The sequence below is a fragment of the Dendropsophus ebraccatus genome, chromosome 12 (assembly GCF_027789765.1).
Source record: "Dendropsophus ebraccatus isolate aDenEbr1 chromosome 12, aDenEbr1.pat, whole genome shotgun sequence".
In the NCBI taxonomy this organism is placed as follows: Eukaryota; Metazoa; Chordata; class Amphibia; order Anura; family Hylidae; genus Dendropsophus; species Dendropsophus ebraccatus.
Window position 1 is genome coordinate 14,847,844 of NC_091465.1, and position 26,384 is coordinate 14,874,227.

The 26,384-nt window shown below is 48.1% G+C and overlaps 1 protein-coding gene across 4 annotated transcripts in view; it reads right to left on the reverse strand.

The window, feature by feature from the left end:
• Positions 1 to 1,506: 1,506 nt before the first annotated feature.
• APLP2 (amyloid beta precursor like protein 2) overlaps positions 1,507 to 26,384 on the reverse strand; it is a 40,613-nt gene continuing 15,735 nt past the window's right edge. The window contains exons 2-18 of one of the 4 annotated variants that reach the window (XM_069948601.1): positions 16,650 to 16,823; positions 16,404 to 16,533; positions 15,035 to 15,147; positions 14,434 to 14,627; positions 14,134 to 14,351; positions 12,977 to 13,144; positions 10,750 to 10,880; positions 10,590 to 10,664; positions 10,009 to 10,167; positions 8,869 to 8,997; positions 7,247 to 7,346; positions 6,979 to 7,152; positions 4,550 to 4,585; positions 3,540 to 3,616; positions 3,285 to 3,359; positions 2,278 to 2,433; positions 1,507 to 1,617 (exon numbers count right to left, since the gene is read on the reverse strand). In XM_069948601.1, coding sequence (XP_069804702.1) covers positions 1,516 to 1,617; positions 2,278 to 2,433; positions 3,285 to 3,359; positions 3,540 to 3,616; positions 4,550 to 4,585; positions 6,979 to 7,152; positions 7,247 to 7,346; positions 8,869 to 8,997; positions 10,009 to 10,167; positions 10,590 to 10,664; positions 10,750 to 10,880; positions 12,977 to 13,144; positions 14,134 to 14,351; positions 14,434 to 14,627; positions 15,035 to 15,147; positions 16,404 to 16,533; positions 16,650 to 16,823 — 2,211 coding nt within the window. In that variant the 3' untranslated portion in view covers positions 1,507 to 1,515. The remainder of the gene's footprint in view (positions 1,618 to 2,277; positions 2,434 to 3,284; positions 3,360 to 3,539; positions 3,617 to 4,549; positions 4,586 to 6,978; positions 7,153 to 7,246; positions 7,347 to 8,868; positions 8,998 to 10,008; positions 10,168 to 10,589; positions 10,665 to 10,749; positions 10,881 to 12,976; positions 13,145 to 14,133; positions 14,352 to 14,433; positions 14,628 to 15,034; positions 15,148 to 16,403; positions 16,534 to 16,649; positions 16,824 to 26,384) is intronic. The other 3 variants (XM_069948603.1, XM_069948602.1, XM_069948604.1) reach the window with 3 other exon arrangements.

Here is a 26,384-nt window from a genome sequence, read left to right on the forward strand (position 1 = left end):
AGCAGGTTTCACAGACGCAACACCCATACAGACCACACGGAGGCGCTGGCTTTATGGAAGTTAGTGTTTATTGACGTGTTTTCTCCGATTTTTTACATTCCCCACAGAACACACAAGGGATCTTGCAGGTTAAAGTTGAATCTGTGCATAGTGCGATTAAAATTAAGAATTCGGGGAGAGAAGGGGGGGAATAAAAAGATTAAAAAAAAAAATAAAAAACACGTTAAAACGAGAGCGCGGGGTAAAAGACACAACCACAGGTTACCAGAACCTTAGACTCTGAGATGATGCGCTGAATACAAGCCAAACAGACAAAGGGTGGGAGGGGAGGAGCTGCGTCGCACAACAGGGCGAGAGGCGAGGAGGAGCTGCCGGTCGCCCCGCTCTGACACACAGTGAATTATCAACTCTGGACCCAAAACCACAATGTGGGATCAGGTGGCTGTTTTGCACCATCCCAGCATCTAATGTTCACCACCATCTTGTTCTTATTACCAATAAAGTTTAGTTATTTTAAATATAGGAAGGGGGTGGAGTCAGTAAAGTGCAGCAGTTCCAATGTGGCGAGTGATCCCATACAGAACCCCCCAGGGAATGAATCAATCAACTTTATTGGTAACCAGGACAAGAGCAAAATCACGCAAGTCAGCATCGCAGCGGCCCAGAATACACATCAGTAGTACAACGTCTGCAGGATCTCATCATCCTCCAGTCTGGAACATTACGAGGGGGAAACGGGGGTCACAATGCTCAGAAAGAACTGACCCCCATCCCCCCCCCTCTCTTACTGTCACCTCCACAGAATAGGGGGGGGCCCAAACTTTGGCGTTACATTAGCGGTTTTAATACAAGAATCAGCATGGATATCCAGAACAGGCTGGGAGTTGTAGTCCCACCGCTGCCACAAACAGCACAGATTACCGCCGCCTGCCATCACTTCATAAAGTGCCATCCATCTGGAAATAAAATTTACAGCGACATCCACCGATCCCCATCCTGACAATGATTGTTCGCATCTTTTCTGATTTTTCTTTTTTTACATTTTAAAGATTTTTTTTTCTCTCTTAAATAAGCAAATAGAAAGAGGCGACAAGCGTCCTACCGAGACTCGCGGAAACGGCCGGTCCCGTCCATATATTTATATATATATTTTTTATCTATGTATATTGTATGCAGGAGACTCACACAGTGATGGCATCTGATTCATATAAAACAAAATACGACAAAAAAAAAAAAGATAAAATATTCAGTGAAGACTGTATTAACCCTATCCTGTCACCCGTTTAAAAGAATGGAAAAATTAAAAAAAAAAAAAAATCTCGGAAGTGATCAAAGAGTCCACGAGCGTCCAGGGTAATGGACAATCTCTATTCAACACCATTGGTCAGCAGTGAATCCCAGATCAATGCCCACCCGCTATCTTTGGCCCCATTTCAAACTACAGACCCGATCTAGGCTTATGTAGACCCCCCCCCCCCCCCCACCCCATCCCCCTCCCTCCCCCCCCCCCAGCTTTTAGATCTGCATCTGCTCCAGGTATTTGTAGGTGGGATTCTCGTAGCCGTGATTCTGCATCTTATTCAGGTGACGCTCCTCGGGGGTCAACATGGGATCCACCTATAACAATGAGAGGTAAGGAGTGTATTAGGGTTCTAATATACAAAGTGATTATTGGCCCTTCTTATGGTGCGTTTACACAGGCAGATTTATCTGACAGATTTTTGAAGCCAAAGCCAGGCACAGACCATTAACAGGGAATGGGTCATAAAGGAAAGTCTGAGATTTCTCCTCTTTTCAAATCCATTCCTGGTTTTGGCTTCAAAATCTGTCAGATAAATCTGCCTGTGTAAACGCACCATTAGCCAATAATCATTTCGAGTAACAGGTCATGTTTTCAATCAATGATCAGCAAACATGCACAATGTCGGCTGATCGTTGATTTAAATCAGAGATGGGGAACCTTCGGCCCTCCAGCTGTTGCAAAACTACAATTCCCATCATGCCTGGGCAGCCAAAGCTTTAGCTGTTAAGGCATGATGGGAACTGTAGTTTTCCCATCCCCGATTTAAGGCATGACCTAAAATCCAGGTAACTATAGCGATGGTCTGCTGGCCGTTGCTCCATGTAATAGGAGCAACAGCAGCAGACTGCAGTTATCTCCTCCTTCTGCCCATACAATAGAGAACAATCAGCCCATCATTGGGTTAAAGGGGAGCGCTACAGTCAAGAAACTGCAAGTAATAGAAATATCCCTTTAAATGCAGCAACCCTTCTTACCTCCACAATGCCGTGACTGATGGTGCCATATTGTCTCTTCCTCAGCAGAACCAGACTGATGACGATGATGGTGGCGATAGCCACGGCGATGACCAGGAGGCCGATTAATGTGCCGCTGCTGAAGCTGAAGTCACTGCGGATAGGTCCGTCTGTGTCCTGGAGCAGAAAGCAGAGTGGAAAGATGAAGACACAGGCACTGCCGCTAAATATGTCAGCAATTCAGGGAATAGAGAAACAACCTCTGCAGTGAAGTAAAAGAACAGCCACCCGGCACAACCAAGGAGCCGAGAGTTGGCACTAGATCGACAGGGACTAAACCTGCACCGGCAAGAGCTGATTCAAAAGCCATATCCCAGGGTGAACAGTAAAGTATATTACATTATCTTGTACAGATCCACAGTCATGTCATACAGAATCCGTCACATCCAGAGCTGCAATCACTATTCAGCTGTTACCACATTGTACTCCAGTCACTACTCTGCTGTTACATCAAGTCTTATACTCCAATTACTGCCAAAGCTGCACTCCCTATTCTTCTGCGTCATCATGTCTATACTATAAAGTCACAGCAAGAGCTGTAATCACACTTCTGCTCTTCAGTCCACTCTACACACCAGTCACATTCAGGGCTGCACTCACAATCCAGGATCAGTACAAGATATGTAAGGTAAGGGATTTACTGTAGATCTCATAATAATTGGGGTCAGGGAATGGGCTAAACTGATGAAGTTCTCCATGACGTCATCATCATTACATCATAGTCCAACACACGTCAGGCGGGATGAGAAGCGGCGGATCTGTTACAATGTATCAGCACATCACACACCAGACAGCTGGGATATGTGGTGCTATGGGGGAGCTCAATGGGAATCATGGAAAGGACAGGATAGAGGATTTCTGGATTTATTCCTTCTGGTGAACAGGTGGGGGTGGAGGGGACAACATGAGAGGATGCACAACATACACGAAGCCTCTGGCGGCCGTGGCGGCATCTCGCACATACATACCGGCTCATCCACAAGGCCACTGACTCTTTCTGCATTGAAAATCATTTCCTTCACATCCAGGGTCTCATCAATGACCTGGAAACAGTCATGAGATTAACAAAAAAAATATAAAACTCAACAAAAAAAACACAAAGTATGGAGAAATGATGAGCGGGGAGGGCCTGGACAGTATACAGGAACCATCCACAGTGAGGCTACATAGGGGAAATAGGGGAGGGGAACCCCACAGACAAGGGACACACAAGACGTCCTCACCACTTTCTTATCGGATTTGCTGTTCAGGATCTTCTCCTCAGCCCCGATGAGCGGTTTGTTGTCGGCCATGCCCGAGCCTGGACAGAGAAGAGGCAACGTTATCAGAGCAGAGACGGGAGTCACTGACATATAGCCGCCACCACCACGTTAGGGTCGAGAACGGAGCGCCACCAACAGGAACCAGAAGCTGTGACAATGTCCCCCAAACCTGACACTCTACAGCCATTCTAAAGCTGCAACCCCCAGAGGTCAGGGTGTGCTGGGAGTTGTAGTTCTGCAAAAGCTAGAGGGTTACAAGTTGGGGGGGACGCTATGCTATGGGATAGGCCAGGGGTAGGGAACCTTGTCAAAACTACAACTCCCATCATGCATGGACAGCCAAAGCGAAAGCTTTGGCTGTCCAGCCATGATGGGAGTTGTAGTTTTGCAACAGCTGGAGAGCCAAGGTTCCCTACCCCTGTCTTAGGGCAACAGAGCACTTAAGATGTCGGCCAACGCCACACTGACGCAATGCAGCTGTGGTAAAGGACATGTAGGGACTGCACTGGAAAGATCCCAATACTTGATCAGGTTACCCGACTTCTCATTATACGGCCATGAAGAGTCATCTACAGGATCCAATAAAAGTTCTGCTAGAGGCCTACAGCTTCAGACTGGCTCCGCGGTCAGCAACTTGTAGACGCTCCGGCCTACAGCGAAGCCATCAGACTCGCTCGTTCTCACCCGTCACGTGGTGGCAGCACTGAGCACACACCAATAGCCACCACCGATTATTCCTACACCTCACCAATTACACTAGAGTGTATGAACACCGAGAGAATAGGAGGAGTAGTAGTGATCCCCTTTCACCAGGAGGAAGGCAGCAAGTCACCCGGGAGAGAAGGATGAGAGCAGAAAAGCGTTTACAATTCTAGCACCGGAGTGGGATTTGCTGTCTTCAGCAGGCAAGGAATTAATGTGAAGAGACAGAAACAGAGATGGGATGGGAGCGGTGCGAGAGCACAACCAACCTTTTCTCACTGGAAGGTAGGAGTCCCGTGACGATTCTACGCAGGAGGGGAGGTGCGGGGGAGGGGAGAAGGAAAACAAAAAGATAGAAAAAGCAGAAGAGATTAAAAATAACTGAAAGGTCCGTGAAGCGTCAGGACTGACGAGTGACATCACAACAGAGCGCTGGTCACATGACCCGTCTAGAGAGGCGTGCGGGTGTCAGGCAATAAGGCAGGCTGTGGCCTCACAGGTGCATTCTGGAAGTGTGGACACATGCGACATGCTGGAGGAGTGTGACTGATGCACCAAGCCAATAACATCATGATAGGGATCCCACCATATTGCATCATCACTGATCCCGAATCACAGCCTGGATCCGTGCTCCCCCATCCTGTACCTTTCCAGCAAAACTACAACTCCTGCCCAAAGGCTGTCAGGCAACAATAAGAGTTGTAGTTCTGTAACAGCTGGAAAGCCACAGGCTGGAGAGCACAGGTCCGGAACTCCAGAGCTGCACTCGCTGCTATTCTGCAGGCTTCAGAGGTGAAATCTCCCAGCACCTCTTGCTTGTTCAGTGTCTGCACAGAGCAGGGGATAGTAGCTTCCTGTACGATAAGAGCTCAGCTATGCTGGGGATCTACCTGCAAGCTTGCTGACCGTTCCCAGTAACAACCAGTGCAGCTCTGTTGTATATTGGAGGCTGTAACTCAGATCAGTGAATATGATACAATGGAGACTTTATATATATAGAACCTGGAATATGGTTAAGAGAAAGTTAGTTCAGGTAAAGTATTGTATGTATCAGTATCCTGGCTGGAAATGATTTATTATGTAGAATAAGTGACCACAAGATAGAATCCGGTCACTGATATCCTGCGGGGCCCGAGAGTACAGGAGCCAAATGATACAATGTTACAGAAAAAAGTCTTTGCCTCTACCCCAATGTCTTCTATTTTTGTTCAATAACTCTGCAAGCAGACTGGTTTCTAGCATGATCTGCCCGGTTAAAGGGGTAGTTCACCAAAACTACCCCTTCTCTTTCAAATCAACTGGTGCCAGAAAGTGTAATTTTGTAATTTACCATTATTAAAAAGTCTCTAGTCTTGCAGTACTTGTCAGCTGCTGTATACCCTGCAGGAAGTGGTGTATTCTCTCCAGTCTGGACAGCGGGAGAGATTTTCTATGGGGATTTGCTGCTGCCCTGGACAGTTCCTGACATGGACAGAAGTGGGAGCAGAGAGCACCGTGTCAGACTGGAAAGAATACACCACTTCCTGCAGCACATACAACAGCTGATAAGTACTGGAAGACTGGAGATTTCTTTAATACAACTACAAATTTCTGGCACCACTTGATTTGAAGGGGGGGGAAATCGGTAAACAATGCCTTTAGAGTGTCACTGTCGTGAAATTTTTTTGGGAAGAAATCAATAGTCCAGGCGATTTTAAGAAACTTTGTAATTGGGTTTATTAGCTGAAAAATGAATTTTTATCATGAAAAAAGTAGTTTGAAGCTCTTCCCCCTGTCTTCATTGTTCTCCTATGGAGAGAGCTAAATAAAACACCAAAACTGGACAACAAAGAGTTAATCTACAAATACCTCACCCTCTATCTCCTCTGACAGTCACCACTGACCTCTCTGAGCGCTGATTACAGCTGTCACCCAGCTCCCTGCCGCAATCCTTTGTTCTCAGCTTTCTGCTGTCGGCTAACTCCCTCCTCCCCCTCCCCTCTCTATCATCATGCCTAACAGACTGGGTACGTCTGATGCAACAAGTCCCAATTTCCTGATTTTTTGCAGTGAATGGAAAAGAGGAGGGGGGGGGGGGGGGGGGGGGGGGGGGGGGGGGGGGGGGGGGGGGGGGGGGGGGGAACCTGGGGAAAGTCTTTTTTGAATGCAGATAATGGCATATTTAGCTAATAAACCCAATTACAAAGTTTCTTAAAATCCCCTGGACTATTGATTTCTGCAACAAAAAAAACGACTGACTCTTTAAGGTCGTACTGCATCTCTGAGGTTAGGGCAGGACCTTAATCTGCAAAGTCTGCCCCATTAGTAAGTCACCCAGGTCCTGCCCTACCACCATTATGATGTTCTTACACTGCTGAATAATTTACCAAGCCTATTACACGGCTCTGTAACCGCAGCCATCATCTCTAGTTACATGGGGAGGGGCAGCCGATAGCAAACATTTTTTGATGGACCAAAATGATCTGATCAAATGCTAATGTGTCAGCTGATCAATAGCCCTATTACACAGATCACAGGGTGATAAACTACATGCTCTGTGACTGTGAAGCTGAAAAGTGGGATACACAGGCCAACAGTGAAGGTCACCTAAGGACTATATATGCAGAGCCCGCTCTACCAGTATGTATGATGGACACATGCTACTTGTGAGTGCCAGCTCTGCAGGGAAGCCTCTGGGCACAGGACAGGAACAAGTTACCTTCAGACTCGGAGATTGCTGGGAAGGTCTTGACTTGTACAGGTCGGAAGGGTTTGCCCTCTCTTATGGGTGTCTCCTCACTCTCCTCAGAGCTGACCCGCACATCTCCCTGGGACTCGGAGAACGATGAAGTGAACTGGTCCATGTCCCATCGCTGCTCCTGGAATAACTCATCTGTACAGGCGGAAAAGAAGAAAAGGAGGAGTGAGACTCCCCCCCCCGAATCCTACCAGACCCCTGGACTGATCAGTCCTCACTGCTGCCTTACCTATCTCATCCTGAATCTGGTCGGCCACATAGGGGACTTTGTAGAGGAGGGACAAGCTCTGGTTCATGCGTTCCTCAATCACACGGAGATGGGTCATCACCTGCGGAGACAATAATCCAGGGCACATAGGGTTAATATGACTGATCAGCAGATATTACAGCGGCTGCGCTCATTGCAATCCTGCAGTCCTCATCTACCAATACAATAGAAGAAAAATCTTTAAATCCTGCAGCTTTATTAGGGTCCAGGGGAAGTGGGGACTGATACTTAATGGTTGGGGGGAGATCAGCGGAGAACCCCTTCACCAGGTACTGCACAGACTATGATTGGTTGGTGCAGATAGAGGCAAACAACATCCAAAAGATCAGCTGTTCCTGCCCCTTCTCACCACCAGAGGGCGCTGCTGATCTATTAAGTCAGAGCACGAAGCCAACATGGACGATTAACCAATGTCTCAGTCTCTGCGTTCTGCTGTTTTCATTTCACAGAGGCAATAGATCTTTCCACCAGAGAAGTCGACACCTTTTCATGTGGGAGAAGGAAGATGCGGCTGCGGGATGGCCTTAGTTGTCAACGGGCGGGGGGATTTACATAATTTAAACACCAGACCCCCGGAAAGACAACAAGCCTCCTGTTAGGTGACCTTGGATGACAGCAGCGCAGACGAGAGCGGCCCCTGGGGTGGACACGGGCGGCTGTCAAATCAGTGCGCAGCAAAGCTGATGAAGAGGACGATGATGCTACATGACAACGGCGGCGACCACAAGGCACAGGAGCCCCGGACAGAGGTGACTGCAAATATTCAGCATGCCGAAGAGCTGCAATAGTCTGCAGACATGTGGATGGCGCCCCCTTCCCCACAGGATAGGATAACCCATCATTATCTGCACCATAATTATCGGACATTTCCCATAAATCTCCTCTACGCGGCTGAGAACCCAGGAAACTATCCACATCATACACAAAGCAGCAGCCAGAGCCTTCATCCCCCCCCCCCCCCCCCCCCCCCCCCACACACACACACAAAAGGAAGGATCCAGAAAGATTCAGCTCAGTAACCACAGGGATCATGTGACTGCAGCTGCAAGGTTATATCCATCTCCAACCATATCATACAAGGCTCTATGTGCATACATTACACTACAAGGTGTTATGGGAAACAGTCAGCAAGCTTGACATCAGGCATCTGCCAGCTACAAAAACAGAGGTGGGGAACGCCAGATCTGACATTAGAGCCTGGTGTGTATATTACAGGATAAGTAATGTAATGTATGTACACAGTGACCCCACCAGCAGAATAGTGAGTGCAGCTCTGGGGTATAATACAGGATGTAACTCAGGGTCAGTAAAGGATAAGTAATGTACATAGTGACTTTTAGTGAGTGCAGCTCTGGAGTACAGTGCTATGAAAAATGATTTTGTATGTAAACTGTATACTGGTGTGGACATTATGGCCAAGGACAGACAGCACATATCCCCCTGTAGAGGTGTTGGCACCCCTATAACCTGGACATGGTCAGTGATAATCAGTAAACAGAGGGAAGACTATCTTTGAGTTCCTTGGAGATCACTGCAGCATATGACTTTGCAGATTCCTCAGCTCCAGTTATAGCTGCTCTCACCTGGGATTTCATCTGTGCGGCTTTTTCAGGGTCCACGGTCAGGACGTGCTGATAGTGGCGAATGGTGTGCAGTCTATCCTTGTTTTCTGCCCGCACATATCGCTTCAGGGCTTGAAGAATGCGATGAGGCTGGAAGGGAAGGAGAAGTCAGTCACCTGACCACAACCAAAGAATGCAACTATTAGTGGCCAGGTACAAGAGGTGGGGGCCAAGGGCGCACCCCACCCACAACAGTGGGGTATACAGATGGGAGCTGGCCCTTTAAAGGGGTTATCCAGTGCTACAAAAACCTGGCCACTTTTTCTTCCAGAGACTGCACCTCTATTGTCTCCAGTTTCGGTGCATGTGTTACAACTTGGTTCTATTGACGCGATTGGAGCTTAATTACCAACCGCACCTGAACTGGAGACAAGAATGGGGCTGTCTCTGGGAGAAAGTGTTCACGTTTTTGTAGTGCTGGATAACCCCTTTAATCAAACAGTTCCAGCTGGACAATCATTGGAAGTGGTCTTCTTAGGGTGCTATTCCATGGGCTGATGGGGGCCCAATCAATAATGTAAACGAGCACAGGTCTGCTAGATCAGCACTCGTTTACTGGGCCTATTACACGGCCCAATAATAGTTTAGCGAGGGCTGCAGAGACATCGTTACTAATGTCCTTGCAGCCCTTGTTTAAACACCATACTTTACCTAAGCATGTTGCAGGGCTTCTCCGGCGTTTCTTCTTCCTCCCGGTCCCACGCACAGCAGCAGCTTCAGTGCGGCCTGTCTAGGCTGAGCCGAGGCGGTCCCGACCAGTGATTGGCTGAGCAGTCTGTCAGCTCAGACAGGCCGCACCAAAGCTGCTGCGCGTGGGACCGGGAGGAAGAGCGAGCACAGGAGAAGCCCTGCAACATGCTTAGGTAAAGCATGGTGCTTCTGTAATCGTTGGTCGCCTGCCGCGCATCACTATTCCACGCAGCGATGCGCGGTCAGTGTCCGATGATTTTAGGTTTGAACCTAAATAAACGATCAGCTGATGACATGATCGGCTGACTTGTCTCTATTCCACGGAGCGATAATCGGCCGAATCGGGCTGATTTATCCGATTCTCCCTCTGTGGAATAGGACCCTTAGACTGATCCGTTCCCTGTCACTCACCCGAGGGGAGTCGGCCTGCAGGGCGGACAGGTAGTTCTCCAGAGCGACGCGGCGTTTGTCGTTCAGCATGGCCTCCACCCGCTCCAGGTGAGTCTCCACCAGCTGCTGCTTCTCATGAGCGGCCTCCTTCTCCAGAGCCTTGACTGTGGCCTGATAATGCTGCAAGAAAAGCAGCAAAACAATCCACATAAGATCTAGGAGACCAATCTGAGAACCCCACCACCACCCCCCCCCCCATTACATCTTTGACCATTCCCATATATAAATTCTGACTAAACCATTTTCTTCTACACTCACTGTATCAATGCAGCATGTATAGTATGTAGAGATGAGCGAACCTGGAGTATGCTTGAGTCCATCCAAATGTTCGGCATTTGATTAGCGGTGGCTGCTGAAGTTGGATAAAGCCCTAAGGCTATGTGGAAATCATGGATATAGTCACTGGCTGTATCCATGTTTTCCAGACAACCTTAGAGCTTTATCCAAGTTCAACAGCCCCCGCTAATCAAATGCCGAACGTTCGGGTGGACTCTAACCCGAACCCGGTTCGCTCATCTCTAATAGTATGTGTATGAAGTTACCTGCATCAGCGTCTGCTTCTCGGCCTTGGGCAGGTTCTTCGCCTGGCGCTCAGCGTCCTCCCATTCCTTTTTGGCCTGAATAAAACAAAGCTGTAAACAATACTGTTGCCTACGGAGGCGCTGTGCCGTACGAGGAGCTCAGACGCAGCAGCTCACTCACCCGGTCCATGCGGTTGCGGTGTCGGACCTCCAGCTGTTCTTTAGCTTTCTGGAAGCGTGCGTGCTCATTGTCATCCGCTGGAGTCTCCAGGTAAATGTCCACGTCATCCACTGGGGCCGGGGTACTGGGAACTGCAGAGAGAAACATCATTAGCGTCTACGTCTACGAGGCCACAAATCCTGGACACCGGGAGAGGAGTGTGATGGTGAACGCGGCAAAGCAGCAGAGGATTAGTACATGGCACAGCGACATGGCGGCTACGTGACCCCGCCAACGAGATACTGCACAACCCTCTCCTGAAATACTCTCCTGAAATACATCATGTGTTATACTAGCCACCTCCAGAGCAGCACTCACTAATCTGCTGTTACATCATATCTAGTCACCTCCAGAGCTGCATTCAATATTCTGCAGTTACATCATGTCTTATACTCTGGTCACTTCCAGAGCTGCACTCACTAATCTGCTGTTAAATCATATTCAGTCATCTCCAGAGCTGCACTCACTATTCTGCTGTTACATCATGTCATGCATCTGCCCTTACAAGAGATGATGTAACTCCGGATCAGTTACAATGGAGATGTTTACTGTGAGATGTTCTCCAGCTTTAACCTGCGCTCTCTGCAGACTGCGGGGGCGGTTGCACACCTAGAAACCATGGATATTATTTTCCCAGTGTCTGGTACAGACCGAGCTGTCGGCTCCACTGCCGCCCACTAACACAGGGTGGGGGAAATCGACCGGCTTCAGGGATGTTCATCATATACATACAAAAGTAAACTTCACTAAAAAGCGTCCATCGGGTAGCATCAGCAAAAGCCCCGCCCCCTCATTCCACAGAACCAACAGTGGTCACATGACATTCACATAACATTGATAACTTAGGGGGTGGAGCTCACATCTATAGCTCCTTATATATCACTGTCTGATGGCGAGGGTGCCGGTCCTCAGTGTACTGTATACTATCACATCACAGTCATGGAGGTTACAGGGTATAACACTGAACATATGTGCACACTGGGAGTAGTGAATCAGACAATGCAAGCAAACAGGGATGGGGAACCTTCGGCCCTCCAGCTGTTGCAAAACTACAATTCCCATCATGTTTGCACTATGGCCTTGAGAGTGCATGTGTTCCAAAGAGGGATAGAGAAATAAACTGCAGCCAGAACCATTGCCCATCAAGTCTGAACCAGTACATAGAAAACTAAATCCTTCTTTACCCCAGGATCTGCCATCAGAGAGAACCATAGTCAGGGAGACCAGTTCTACAACATAAACCCAAGTAACAAGAGCGGCATTGTCATTGCTTCAGTGATCAGCGCCGCCTCCCCCTCCCCCCCCCCCCCCCCCGTTACCTGAACCAAACCTGTAATGTTCCATCCCTTTCTAGTTTTAGCACACAACAGCAGAACGTAGGCTCAATGTAGGCAGTAATGTACACAGTTAAGGGGTATTCCAGGAAAACTAAAAGATTTTCCCCTATGCGACCTCTGTACCCCCCACGATCTCTGTATGGGGGCCCCCCCCAAGTTCTGTATTGCGAATACAGTCGTGGGTACGACACGTGACCTGCTGCTCTATTCATTCCTATGGAGCAACAGAGAGCAGAGTACACAGGAAAAGCACTGTACTCTGCTCTTTCCATCGCTCCATAGGAATTAACAGAGCTGTGGATCACATGCCGTACCCACAGCTCTATTCATAATAGAAAAGCTGGGGCCCAATATGAAGATCTGTGGCGGGTACTGAGGTCGGACCCCCTGCAATCTCCTACTTTTCCCCTATAAAAAGTATATATTCCTGGAAAATCTCTAATTCTATACAAATTCTGACTTACGACTTGTGTTATACCTCAGAGCTGCGCTCATCATTCTGATGCAGTATGTACTCACACACAGAGCGCCCCCTCCCTTCCCTGAACGCACTTGTAATTCAGAGGACAGCAGATACTGGATTATGCAGAGGTTGAGCCACGGCAGACGTGGCGGAAAAAGCAGACAACAGGGAGGAGTGGCAACCTCCGCCAAGCTGCAGATGTGGTGGTGGTGCACACGTTAACTCTTTGAAGCTCTCGGGGTGAAGCGCTTGTTACGTTATTTGCCATGCGAGCTGGAAGTGCACTTAGTGCAGCGATTAGTGATTGGAAACGTCTGTCATGTAAAAGGTGCGACAGGCAGGCAGCGGCAGCACCACAATCATCCTGGTGAGCGCCGGCCCCACTTACTGATCACTTTACACACGGCCATGCAATACGCCTCAGATTGAAAATTGTTCCTGTTGCCGCCACAGCCGCCATATATAAACCGGATACACTTTTTCTGCTTGAGGTCGAAGTACCAGCGAGGAAACATGGCGCGGCACGGACCAGTGACGGCCTCTTGGGAGCAGACAGCTATGAGAAGATGGGTGACAATGAGCAGGGCGAGGGAAGACTGGTCACGTCTTCCCACCGCCGTTTATGTGTTCTGTTACGCACATCGCTTGTCTCCTTCGGGGCACATACCTGCACTGTGTACATATGGGGCCGACACCGTTTAGTGATCAGACATAAATAATCCCCCCCCCCCCTAAATTACTGACCTCCTCTGAAGGGTTGAAGGGGAACCCCAGCAAAAAAAAAAAAAAAAAATACTTTCGTTCAAATCAACTGGTTCAGTAAGTTATATAGATTTGTTATTTACTTCTATTTAAAAATCTCAATCCATTCACTACTTATCAGCTGCTGTATCTCCTGCAGGAAGTGGTGTATTCTTTCCAGTCTGACACAGTGCTCTCTGCTGCCACCTCTGTCCATGTCAGGAACTGTCCAGAGCAGGAGAGGTTTTCTATGGGAATTTGCTCCTGCTCTGGACAGTTCCTGACATGGACAGAGGTGGCAGCAGAGAGCAGTGTCAGACTGGAGATTTTTAAATAGAATTATATTACAAATCTACATAGCTTTCTGAAAACAGCTGATTTGAAAGAAAGACTTTAGCTGGAGTTCCCCTTTAATGTTCAGTAAATCTGAAGTCAATCCATCTGCTTGCTGACAGTAAATTATTTACAAGATTTCATTTTAACTCTCTGTACCAGAGGATGCACTGATACACAGGAACGCAGTTCTCCCCCTAACCTGTGGCCCTCCAGCTGAAACAAAACTACAATTCCAATTATGCAAACAAGACATGATGGGGGTTGTAGTGTGACCTGCTGGACAGTAATGGATCCTGCATGTTCAGGTATTCAGCCATTCTGAGCTAGTCCCATCCCACACAGCTGAGGGTTTGTTACAATGCATGCACCTGGCAGCAGCCCAGGTATGGCTACACTGTAACAACCCCCCAGCTGTGTGAGCAGGACTGGGTCATGAGTCCATGGGGTAGGTACTCCTGCAGGCCTCACCTTTCACATCAGTGATGATCTCTTTGTCAGAGAGCGCCCTCCCCTTAGTCGGCTGTGCGGGTGGCTCTGTGGTCATCTCATCGTTGTAGTCCTCATCCTTGTAGTCGTCGTAATTATAGTCACGGTCTTCCACCACATCGTCTTCATCTTCCACCTCCTCCTCCTCATCCTCCACGGCGGCTGTGAAGTCCTCCACATCAGCCTCAGTTGGGAACTCGCTGGAAAAGCAGAGGAACACTTCATGAGAACAAGAACACAAGAGGAGGAGAGAGTGAAGACTACGGCAAGGAAGGTACTGACCTCTTATAAGACTCGTAGTCGTCCTCATCCTCTTCTTCCTCGTCCTCATCCTCCTCCTCTTCCTCTTTGGACAGAGGTTCCTCTATTCTCTTGGCCTGCGGGCAGCAGACATATTCGGTGCCGCGGAATTGATCGACAGCACATGGGAGAAGCATCCCGTAACTGTGGAGGACCATGACCTCTGTCATACAGGCCTGGGGAGGGGGAAATCGGATAGATCACATATCAGAACAGCAAGGCAGGAAGGGCCGCTCCCCTCAGCGTCCTACCTTATGTTTCAATCCCTCCCCATTTATAAAGTCTCTACTGGATGTCTGAATAGAAAAATTCCTATGTGCTCCTGATCCTGTCCAAGAGACATAGGAAACGACCGCTCAGCATACACTACGCTGTGCGGCCATTGTGCGGCCACTGTGTTCAAAATGCTGACAGCAGTGTACAGCGGACAGACAGGGAATGGGCAGCAGTGGGGGAGTGGGACAGGTGAGTATATATACATTACTGACATCTCCTCCAGCAGCATGGCTAAGTATGAATTTTCCCGGACAATCCCTTTAACCCTTTCAGAGATCCCACAACCTCAAGGTGGGGCAGACGTTACCTCACGGGCGACGTTCTGCCAGTGCTGGTGGCTCTCGCACATGTCCATCCGCTCCTTGTGGAAGAACTTGCATTTCTCAGGAACCAAAAGTACATCGCTGACAAAATCCCCCACTGAAAAGAGAAGGCAGCGAAGGTCAGAGACAGGGAGCAAAGGTGCAACTCTTTGCCAGGTTGTCTGTGCATGTGTGTGTGCGTGTGCGTGCGTGTGCGTGTGTGTGTGTGTGTGTAATAATATATATATTTTTGTTTTGTTTCTTTGTTAATTTTTTTTCATGAGATAGAGATTATATATATATATATATATATATATATATATATATATATATATATATATATACACACACACATACATACATAATTGTTATACTGAATCCGTCATAACAATGCTACGGTGATCCCACGCGTAGTGTTAGCGGTTGCGGTCAGCAGGTGTGCTTACAGCTACATGTCATATTGTACTTTAAAACAATAGCAAATCCAGGTGCATCCGGCAATCAGCGGTAAATTATGAGCGCTAGCCGCGACCATTACGTGTGAGAGCAGCCTGAGTTATATGATTACATGGTTCCATTACATAGTCCTATCACTATTATGTCATTACACTGCAGGGTTCTCTCATTACATTGTTATGCTGCTGCACCATTATACAGTTATCTCATTACACGGTTACATCACATAGCTACGCGGTCGCCCCCTGCAGATAACGTCATGAATCAATGCTTTCCTATTCTCTAGCCTGCATGCCACGGACACATGGATCTTGCAGGAGAAGCTTCCTGTAAATTACGGGAGTAGAAACCTGCGGGCAATAAATCATGGAGCTCTACCCTCCCCAGACCTTGATGCTCGGATGCAGAGGCCCCGACCACATAAATCGAGGCCCAGCTCCTGGCAGTACAAAGTGTGTGAATCCCACAGAGGGGATGGGATGACCGCCATAAGTGACGGACGGGTGTGCTGGGATATGTGCGCTACCCGGATGATTTGCAAGAACTGACATCTCCGATTTATAGAGCGGTGGGGGAGGGGTGTAATAACCGCTTATACCATTATATCAGACCACTCTTCTATACTGTGCTGGATGAGGATGAGATACAGGTATGACCCACTAATCAGAGCAGGTGTTGGCAGCCAGACCACCCCCACTGTCCTCCAATAAGAGACCCCTGGTTGTCTGAACTTCACCGCCACCTTTTCAGCATCAAGAAACTATTCCTCTGTCCAAGTACCCAACTGCAGGGACAGTCAGTCATGTGATCTCTCTTGGAGCGGCTGATTGGATGCGCAGGCAGTGATTTCCAGGCCAATCACCAGAAGAATCTGAGGGCATGTGACTGATGTCAGCGGTCAGTAAGAAGGACACTTACCCAGACACTTATAGGGCAGGACGATGTGACTGTGGCCCTTGCAGTTTTTCTTGCCCTTCTTGCACCAGTTGTCAATGCTCACCGGCTGGTTGGCCTCCACCACATTTGTGATCTGGAAGTCGGGGTACACCTATATGTCGGAGCGGAAGGGGAGAAAAAAAAAAAAAAAAAAAAAAATTGCTGTTAATCATGGGCTCCAGACTGAGGCTTTCCTCCATTACCAGACAAGCACATGCCCCGGCTCACCTCCTGGCAGTACTGCAGGATCTCCTCCTTAGTCTGAAAGCAGCTCTTGCTCCCTGAAGGATCCGGCTCCCATTTTCCAGTCTGAACGTTCACGTGCATATTTAGTTTACCGCAGAACATCGCCACTTGTGGCTCAGACACTGCAAACCCAGCGGCGGCATTGGCGGCCAGGGCCTGTAGGAAGAAACATTTTTATTTATATAGCACCAACAGATTCCGCAGCACTTTTCAAGTCTGAGGGTACAGAGATCCACATGTAATTATGAAGCCATAGATGAGGAGTAAGGGGCCCACAGACTATGAGAGGATGAAGACAAGAGGCAGAGGGAAAAAGGTGCTTCATAGTTACCATGGCCCGGACATGTAAGAGGTGGCCGATACAGTGCCCAACCAATGCCTGCATGCTATACGTCTAAGCGCTTCAAAGTGTCACTATTGTTAGAACTTTTTTTAAAAATATAAACCAACAGTACTTGTGCAAGTTTGCAATTTAGTTCTCATGCTTTATAACAAAACTATACTCAGGCTGGGTTCACACTGCGTTTTTGCAATCTGTTTAACGGTTTATAGGAAAAAAAAACAAATGCAAAAACGGATCTGTTTTCCCATTGACTTGCATTATAAAGGGGGGGAAAAAAAAACACGGATCGAAAAGGAATCTTTTTTTAACATACACAAAAGTAGACCAATTAAAAACGGATACGTCGAACGGATTGCAAAAACAGTGTGGAACCAGCCTTACTTGTATCCAGGTCCAATCTCCTGAAGGCAGATTTTCAGTCATGTGCTGGTTAAAAAAAAAATGCAGGAAGTCCCGACCAGTACAGAGTATCACGGCTCAATGTGTCCATCAATCACATCCCTGCCTTCTCTGTGAGTGCAGTACTTCCGGCACTTGGTCTTGTTTTTTTTAATCAGCACAAGACTAAAAAGCTGCCTTCTGGAGACTGGACCTGGAGACAGTAAGTATAGCTGTTATATAGCAGCCTTCAGGAGATTGGACCTGGATACAGTAAGTATAGCTGTTATATAGCTGCCTTCAGGAGACTGGACCTGGAGACAGTAAGTATAGCTGTTATATAGCAGCCTTCAGGAGATTGGACCTGGATACAAGCAAGTATGCTGTGACAAAGGCCTGTTGGCCTAAAAGCGTCTAACATTTTCTACTCACTATGTGATTTTATGGATTCGACTTCAATAAAGAGCTAACATTTTATGGACATAGTGTTGGACTTTTATCCCACATAGCTGTTATATAGCAGCCTTCAGGAGACTGGACCTGGATACAGTAAGTATAGCTATTATAGCTGCCTTCAGGAGACTGGACCTGCATACAGTAAGTATAGCTATTATATAGCTGCCTTCAGGAGACTGGACCTGGATACAGTAAGTATAGCTATTATATAGCTGCCTTCAGGAGACTGGACCTGCATACAGTAAGTATAGCTTTGTTGTAGAGCATGAGAACTAAAATTTATTATATATATATATATATATATATATATATATATATATATATATATATATATATATATATATATATATATATATATATATATATATATATATATACACATACACATACACACACATATATAGTTTAGGACAGTGCTTCTCAAACTGTGAGGCCTCACCAGTGAGGTGCCCCCTAGTTGTTGGTGAGGCCCAGCTGGGAGCCAGTTTTCACAAAAGTAACCATAATCTGCACAGTCCTCCAAAATCTCCATTTTAGCAACATTATTAATTTATTTTGCACTTGCTTTATTAGTATATAAAGCTTGGCAGATGGCTGAAAGCTAGCCCTAGCATTTTCAGCTTTTAAAAGGACTTTCACCACAGACAGTGAGGCCCAGGCATCCTCTTGGTCATTCTGGTGAGGCCCAGGCATTGCCTTGGTCTGTTGGGTGAGGCTCCAGTAGAAAAAGTTTGAGAAGCACTGGTTTAGGATGTGGTGATGAATATATGCCAGTGATATATCAATATACTCCAAGGCTGCTCTTAATTCTGCAGCTGTGGAGCTGAAATCTACCAGCATCCCCTGTGAGTTCAGTGGATGCACAGAGATGGTTCAGGTGATGTACATTCTGTGAGGTGTCACCAATCTCTGAATAAGGCCCACCTTTTAGGGAATTGTGGAAGGGTAAAAATTGTGCCAAGTGCCCAGTCCCGATAACCTGACCACCCCCCTGTAAAAGTCAACATAGCGCCCTGCAGAGGAGGGTAGCGCCAGGCGGCCATCACGGTGGCGGGAGCGGACCCCACAGAACACACCAGAACCATTAGGTTTTTATTTTCTGCATTTTGAGGCAGAATCGGATTTGTTGCTTTAATTCTCTCCCAGAAGGGAAATCTTTTTCAGCTCATGACCTAAATTGTAATCGTCCCCTTCATGTCGGCAAATGCTTTGTAAGCTGATCACATGGGACACCACGGCCGTGGGGACGGCCTAACACCCTAATCCCCGGCTCATAGAACTAAGTGCTCTCTGCGCTGATCAGAACACTGCACTCTGTGGAAAACCAAAGTGTATGGGGCAGGGTAAGAGGGGTGACAACCTACACACAAGAGTCATTGTGTCCATTAGGTGACATGTAGCAGAGGCACTGAAGTCACATGACTGTCTCATACCCAGTAACCAGTACCCCCCCCCCCCCCCCCATGGCACTACCAGGACTACACTATGATATCACCTCAATAGCGAATACCAGAGCAAACACGTAACACCCACCCCGAGAGCGCAAATGACTCTAGGAAAGGTCCGGAGCGAGTCATGTGATTCATTAGTCACTAATGCCAAGTATTCAGACATTCAGAAATGCTTCCAAATAATTCCCCATCCGCACCAGGTACTACAACGCAGAGCACAGTGCTAACACGAGATCCCGTGACCGGGCGACAACACTCTGCAGTAGTGATGCACGATGCACCGAAATATCGATACTACTATCGATATTTCGGGCAGAAAAAAGGTTCAGTACCAGGATTTCCTGGTATCGATACTTTATGTTAAACTGCCTAATAACGCAGCTTAACAAAGTATGGTGCAGAGAACACGGCCGGCGGCTACCTGAGCGCCATCCATGTTCTCTGTGTGTCGTCCCCTGCCCCCTGGTGTCCCCTCCTCCGCCCGCGCGCTCCCGGCAGCGCCAAATTTACATAGCCGACACATAGCGATCGCTAGTGCCGGCTATTTTAAAGGGTAGATGCCGCTGTCACACCTGACAGCGGCATTAACACCTCCTGAGCCGCTCCATATGCAGCAGGAGTCTGCTGCATATGGAGCGGCCCCCACTGCTAATGACTGCGGCCCGCGACTCCTGACACAACAACTCCCAGCATACCTTCTTGTGGGGAGTTGCAGTGCACAAGCAGGTATGCTGGGAGTTGTAGTGCACAAGGAGGTATGCTGCTGGGAGTTGTTGTGTTAGGAGGCTGCTAATGCACTACAACTCCAAGCAGCATACCTCCTTGTGCACTACAACCCCCAGCATGCCTCTGTGCACTACAACCCCCAGCATACCTCTTTGTGCACAATGAGGTATGCTGGGGGTTGTAGTGCACAAGAAGTTGTGCTGCTGGAAGTTGCGTCAGGAGGTTGCTGCTGCACAACTGCAACTCCCAGCATACCTCCTTGTGCACTACAACTCCCAGCATACCTTCTTGTGCACTACAACTCCCAGCACACAAGGAGAAATTCTGGGGATTTCTAGTGCACAAGGAGGTATGCCGAGGGTTGTAGTGCACAAGGAGGTATGCTGAGGGTTGTAGTGCACAAGGAGGCATGCTGGGAGTTGCAGTTGTGCAGCAGCAGCCTCCCGACAAAGCATCCCAGCATACCTCTTTGTGTACTACAACTCCCAGCATACCTCCTTGTGTACTACAACTCCCAGTATACCTTCATATGCACCACAACTCCCAGCATACCCACTTGTGCACTACAAATCACCACAAGAAGGTATGCTGGGAGTTGTAGTGCATAAGAAGGTATACTGGGAGTTGTGCACAGGGAGGTATGCTGCGGGGTAGAGAGGAATTAAAAAGTGTTTAAAAAAAGTTTAAATTAAAAAAACAATAATCATAATAAAAGGTTCTAATAATCCCCGTTCCCTTTTTTTCAAATTTTTTTTTAATTATATTTGTATTTTTACATATTTTTTTTCCCAAACTTTATTTAGTATCGAATTAGTATCGAGTATCGAAATAAGAAAGCTGGTATTGGTATTAAACTCAAAATTCTGGTATCGTGACATCCCTACTCTGCAGATCAGTATATCGCACTTGGGCCTCTCAGTATACAGTCTGTGCACCCGTCTATGTGGGCATGCTGGTGCCGAGTGGATGGGCGGCATCATGGCAGCGATGTTCTATAAATGAGTGGGGATCCCAGGTGCTGTCTGTACCTCCGGTCTCCACCGATTGATGCTTTTTCCTTCCTATTCACACAATGCATTGCAATAACCTTGTCACGGATCTGGGATGTACGGATCAATAGCTGATTATGCAGCAGAGCCGAGGTGGGAGGGGGATGGGCAGCCGGACGCACAGTCTATCCCTGCACCAGATCGTATATCAGCCTCCACTAATGGGCACCACTATGGCCTACAGAGCAGCAGTCACCCTGATCTATACTGACGGATGGAAGATGGAACTTCCGATAGCTACATATACACAGCTGAGGAAAGCCAGGAGTTGTGTACCCTAATCTCCAATAATGCAATGCAGCCACCCTATGCCATAAGCCTCCAGTAAAAAAAGTCCTGCGAGGGTCGGTGTTAATGAAACGTAGACCTGATCTCGGCCAGCCAAGCATTCCACATCAATAGCATGTAAGGCCATAATGGCTGCAGCTCTGGTGGGGACTAGAGGATAAGATGTGGCAGAATAGTAACTGCAGCTCTGGAGGCAACCAGAGTATAACCCTGACTCCTCGATTGCGGGCTCCATGCTATTACATAAGACTCTTGTGAGCACTTGAGTCTGACAAACAATCTGCAGATCTCTGTCCACAAACCACAAGATCCCATTTGAGCTGCGGCCGCAGGATAAGACACAACCCGATAAACCTTAAGACGGATGCCGGGCGGCCACAGCCGCCTACAGAGAGGCCGCACCACAGGCCGGACATTGTCCAACATCAACTGACTGACAAACAGAGCGAGGACCATGGAAAGACCATGACTGGGGAACACAGCAGGCTTCTTCCAGAAACAGCGCCCCTCTTGTCCTCAGTCTGTGTGTAGTATAATGCTCCAGTACAGATACTGAGGAGTGGTCGGCCTCCATCCCAGACCCTGGTGGAGGTTTGGCAGTTTCCGCAGCACGTGTAATCCGTAAACGTACACAGAACACCGAGGGTTAAGTCAGGAGCACAATGCAGAAAGTCATTCCTCCGGGATCTCCATAAAACCGGTCGGACGGGTTCTTTGGCCAACACGCGTCCCGTCACCCTCCAAAATGGATGACACATTAATGTGAATTCCCGCGAATATCACGTCTCCCATTGTTCACCGTTTTCTCCGCACACACAATAGTGTATAGAAGAGACTGTGCAAACCTACTGTATATTCCATCAGCCTCTATTCATAAACCAGAAAGCTCAGGATGAACACTGTTATAGGAAAGGGATTGCAGCAGAGCAGGAGAACTATAGGAGAACAGATGCAAAAAAAATAAAATTAACACACCAATGTCACCCCCATCCATCAGAGACGAGGGGCTGCCGAGCTGATAAGCGTTCAGTCCACATCTCCGCCAAGGGCGGCCGCAATGACTTTCAGCTGCCGGAGGCTCCGGGCCTCAGAGAGAGGAGATTTAGAGGGAGATTTGTTCTCTCTCCACATCCTGACAGGTCCGGCACCCCGGGGCCCCCTCCTGCTTCCAGAGGCCAAGGAGCTGACAGTTAACCTCACATAACCCAAAAAATGGGCATCTACCATTCATGCAGTTATATCTGGGTGCCAACATGGCCGCCATTACAGCTATCACCATGTTATTTACAGGAGGTGCTGGGGCCATAGATCACGGAGAGTTGTTAATAATCAGGGAATCCAGGCAGGTAAGTGTTAAAAGAAATGCGGCCTCACCCCAGAGCCCAGACCTGACCCATACTCATGATGGCGATACGGATTAACTCTCCGTGAGAGCCATGATCTAACCTCACACCGCAGACACCAGGTAACCAGATTACCACAGAACGTCCGCACAGAGAGACTACAACCACATGCAGGAGAGACGGCTGAACGGATGGGAGACTAGGGGAGAGACGGCTGAACGGATGGGAGACATGTTACACAGTAAACAATGATTGAGAAGAAGGAGAAATGGCTGGAGGCGCCACAATTCCCATCTAATGGAAATACTGCGATCAGCTCCACACACCCTGGTAACCGCTCCATGGAAACAGGACAATCCTGACAGGTCACATGACTGCGGCGTCACACATCCCGAGCAGGTACAATGCCAGCACAAGCTGCGGCAGGTGAAGGCGCAGACAGCAGAGGTAGTGTTTACACAGACTGACACCCAGGTGCGGGGAGGGGCCCCGAGGTGGCAGGAAACCAGGAGCCGCACCTGAACCAACAACGCTGCACAGTCATACAGGAAGACAGCAATAAAGCAACACATAAATAATGAAGACAACATACACACCACACAGCGTATGAGAAGCGGTCCTCTATCATTCTGAACGTCCAGCAGGGGGTTGTGGTCTTCAAAAGGCATGGATGCCGATACACCCTCCCCCCTTCCCATCAGCCAGAACATTAAAACAGTCTGGACCTTTTACACGAGATGATAAACAGGCTATGAAGCTTTTCTAGAAACCAATAATCAGCCCTTTGAAGGGCCAGCAATCTCATCCGATGCTTCCCACCTGACAGTGTAAGTGTCCTATTACATGGCCCAGGTCCCTTAGTAGAGCAGCGTCAACCTTGCCGATTGGTGCTCATTTACTAAACCTATTACATGGCCTGGTAATCTTGTGAACCTCTCCTCAATCATTGATTTTTTTTTTTAAGCATGTCAAATGGCGGATGGCTGTCCCTATTACATAGTCTGATACTGGCCTAATCTGACAATTATCGGGCAATGTAATAGCTTCGAAAAAGGACACTAATACTAGGTTGTGAAGACCCCCAAGACCTCACACCACCGATGATGTCCCCTGTGGTATCAGCAGCCAGTTCTGTAAGGGACCATGAACATTAATGATCTCCACGTCCACATGCGACTAGCAGTCAGGGCCTTTAGAAGGAAAGATTAATAGAGTGACTGGGGCACACTAACATAGTAACAGCACAAACTAGTGATATAAATGCTGTACAGATCGGTGTATTACTTAGATCATTCTATTCAGCCGTTCTTCTAATATGCAGGAGAATAGGATTCTTGCCACACCCCTCCCCCGCCCTCCAGCTGCTGATTGACAGTTGATTGACTATACACAGCATGAATAGATAACTGCCAATCAGAAGCCGGTGGGTGGAGTTTTCTGGTTCTCATAAATATTGAGGACTACTGGGCTCGTGCACATAATGGAGAGGACGTACACATGGTTAGAGTCCGTTACAGGCCTTCCGTACATAACACGGAACGTGTCAATGCGGCCTAAGTGATACACCATTCTTTTAAGCTTCTCTGTCACTAGTTTATGCTACCCTGAGATAGCAGGTTTAGGCTGTCCTGACAGTCTCTTTAAATCTATTGCTATCGGCCGCACATTTCGTTTACACAACATGCGCAGCCAATAGTGATAGATTTTAAAGCCCCACAAAATATACAATCAGCCAAGGATCAGACGTTTTCCCATCGCACTGGGAAGACGAAAGGTGGCGGGGGCATAGTGCATCCCTTCTCCAGGTAAGTGTTGGGCATGTACCCGGCAATCCAAGTGATTTCCCATCAGACCAGACGCTGCCCTCCACTTTTATGGTGAGTACATCCACAGTGTATCACTACAGACTGAAGAGTGCAGTATCCCTTCAAGATCAGAATTTATAATCCAGATGACAGAGCTACATAAAAGAGGATCCCTGACCCAGCAGGGATGTCCCGTCCACCCACCGTCACCCACACAGGATCTGAACTCCCCACTTCCCTATAACAACCTCCGAGCTCTTAGTCACCTGATTACAGGAACAACTTTCTCCCCGGAGACTGCGCCTTCTGTCTCCACGACAACAAGAAACCTGAACGTCACATTATAAGTTATTACTGTCACACTGTATATTAAAAAATACACAAGAGAAGCACCGCGGCGTCACCCACAGTCACTGACGAGTATCCATCGTACTATGACCATGGGTCAAACACCTTTCCCATCAGGCCCCGCTCCACCACGGAGGTGGCCTGGCAGTGGGGACTTTCAGCATTTGTAATAACGGGCGGCCAGTCAGCGGCATAGCTTCATTAGTTCAGTAATTTGTCTCCAATAAAAGGCGGCGGCGGAGCGCGGCAGGGGGGAGACCTAATCTCCTGTAATCTGCGGTATCCAGCCACCATTGTCCTTACATAAGTGGACAACGGAGGCCTCAGCACCTCCACCCAGATGAGGGCGTCACACGCGAGAAAACTTCATCACGCTAAATCGAGACTCTGAGAAAGCCGAGCGAGACGTCTCACTGTTATAAGCGCAACACTTTGGGGTTACTGTCCCTTTAAGGCCTGGATGAATACGAGCCACCTAGGACGTGCAGCTGGGCTCTTGGATACTTACATCTAGGGGCCACAGCGCTGCTACTGTAATGGACCTCAGGACTCCACTCCAGCAAGGATGGCACGGTGCCCGCTCTGAACATCTGGGCAATTAGGCGCCCTGGCATCGGCATTAGCGCGGGAGCGAGGACGCAGACAATGATTAATTCTACACTGCGCAAACACAGGAACAGGTTGAAGTATTTGGCCCAAATTCCCTCGTCCTAGAATTTCTCTGTCGCCATGGAAACCAGTTATGTGAGCAATGCAAATAGGGCCGGGATAATGGCTGATCAGAGCGAGGCCCAGGGGCCCGGAGCAATCTACCGCCTGCCGATCCACTGCACACTGCAATGATCTTACCAGATCCCAGCTTGTAACATCCGGCGGCTGAGGACCTCTGTGCTATATACTGTGCGACAGGAAAGGTTCCCATTCACTGACAGATACCAGAGATATGATGAAGATTTATCTTGCAGTCTTATAGCAAGATTCCCTTATGGCCCATAGCAACCAATCACCGCTTAGCTTTCATTTTACCAGAGCAATGCGAGAAGTGAAAGCTGATCTATGATTGGTTGCTATGGGCAACAGAATCTCGTTAAAACGACAATTTAATCTCTACTTCTTCATTTTTAAAGGGAAGCAGTCTAAAAGAAATCCTGTCTGTTGCCCATAGCAACCAGACCACAGCGCCCACCATTTTGTTTTTGGAAAACTGAAAGCAGCGCTGCAATTGGCTGCCTAAAAAAAAGGAAATCTTCAATGCCCATAGCAACCAATCAGAGCGCAGCTTTATAGAACCTGCGCTGTGATTGGTTGCTATGGCAAACAGGTTTGTCTTGTGCACCAAGACTACACGGTGACTTGTAGCTAGTAAAAGTCAATGGGGCCTTGTTGTTACCTGTAAGTTACCGCAGCCAGATATCTTTCCAGAACTAATTCTAGTCACAGTCGTGGAAACGTGCAGGTCAGTTCGCAACGCGAGCCGGCTAGCATTACTGTGTAGTCCTACAATCTTAAAGGAGTACTCCAGCAAATTCT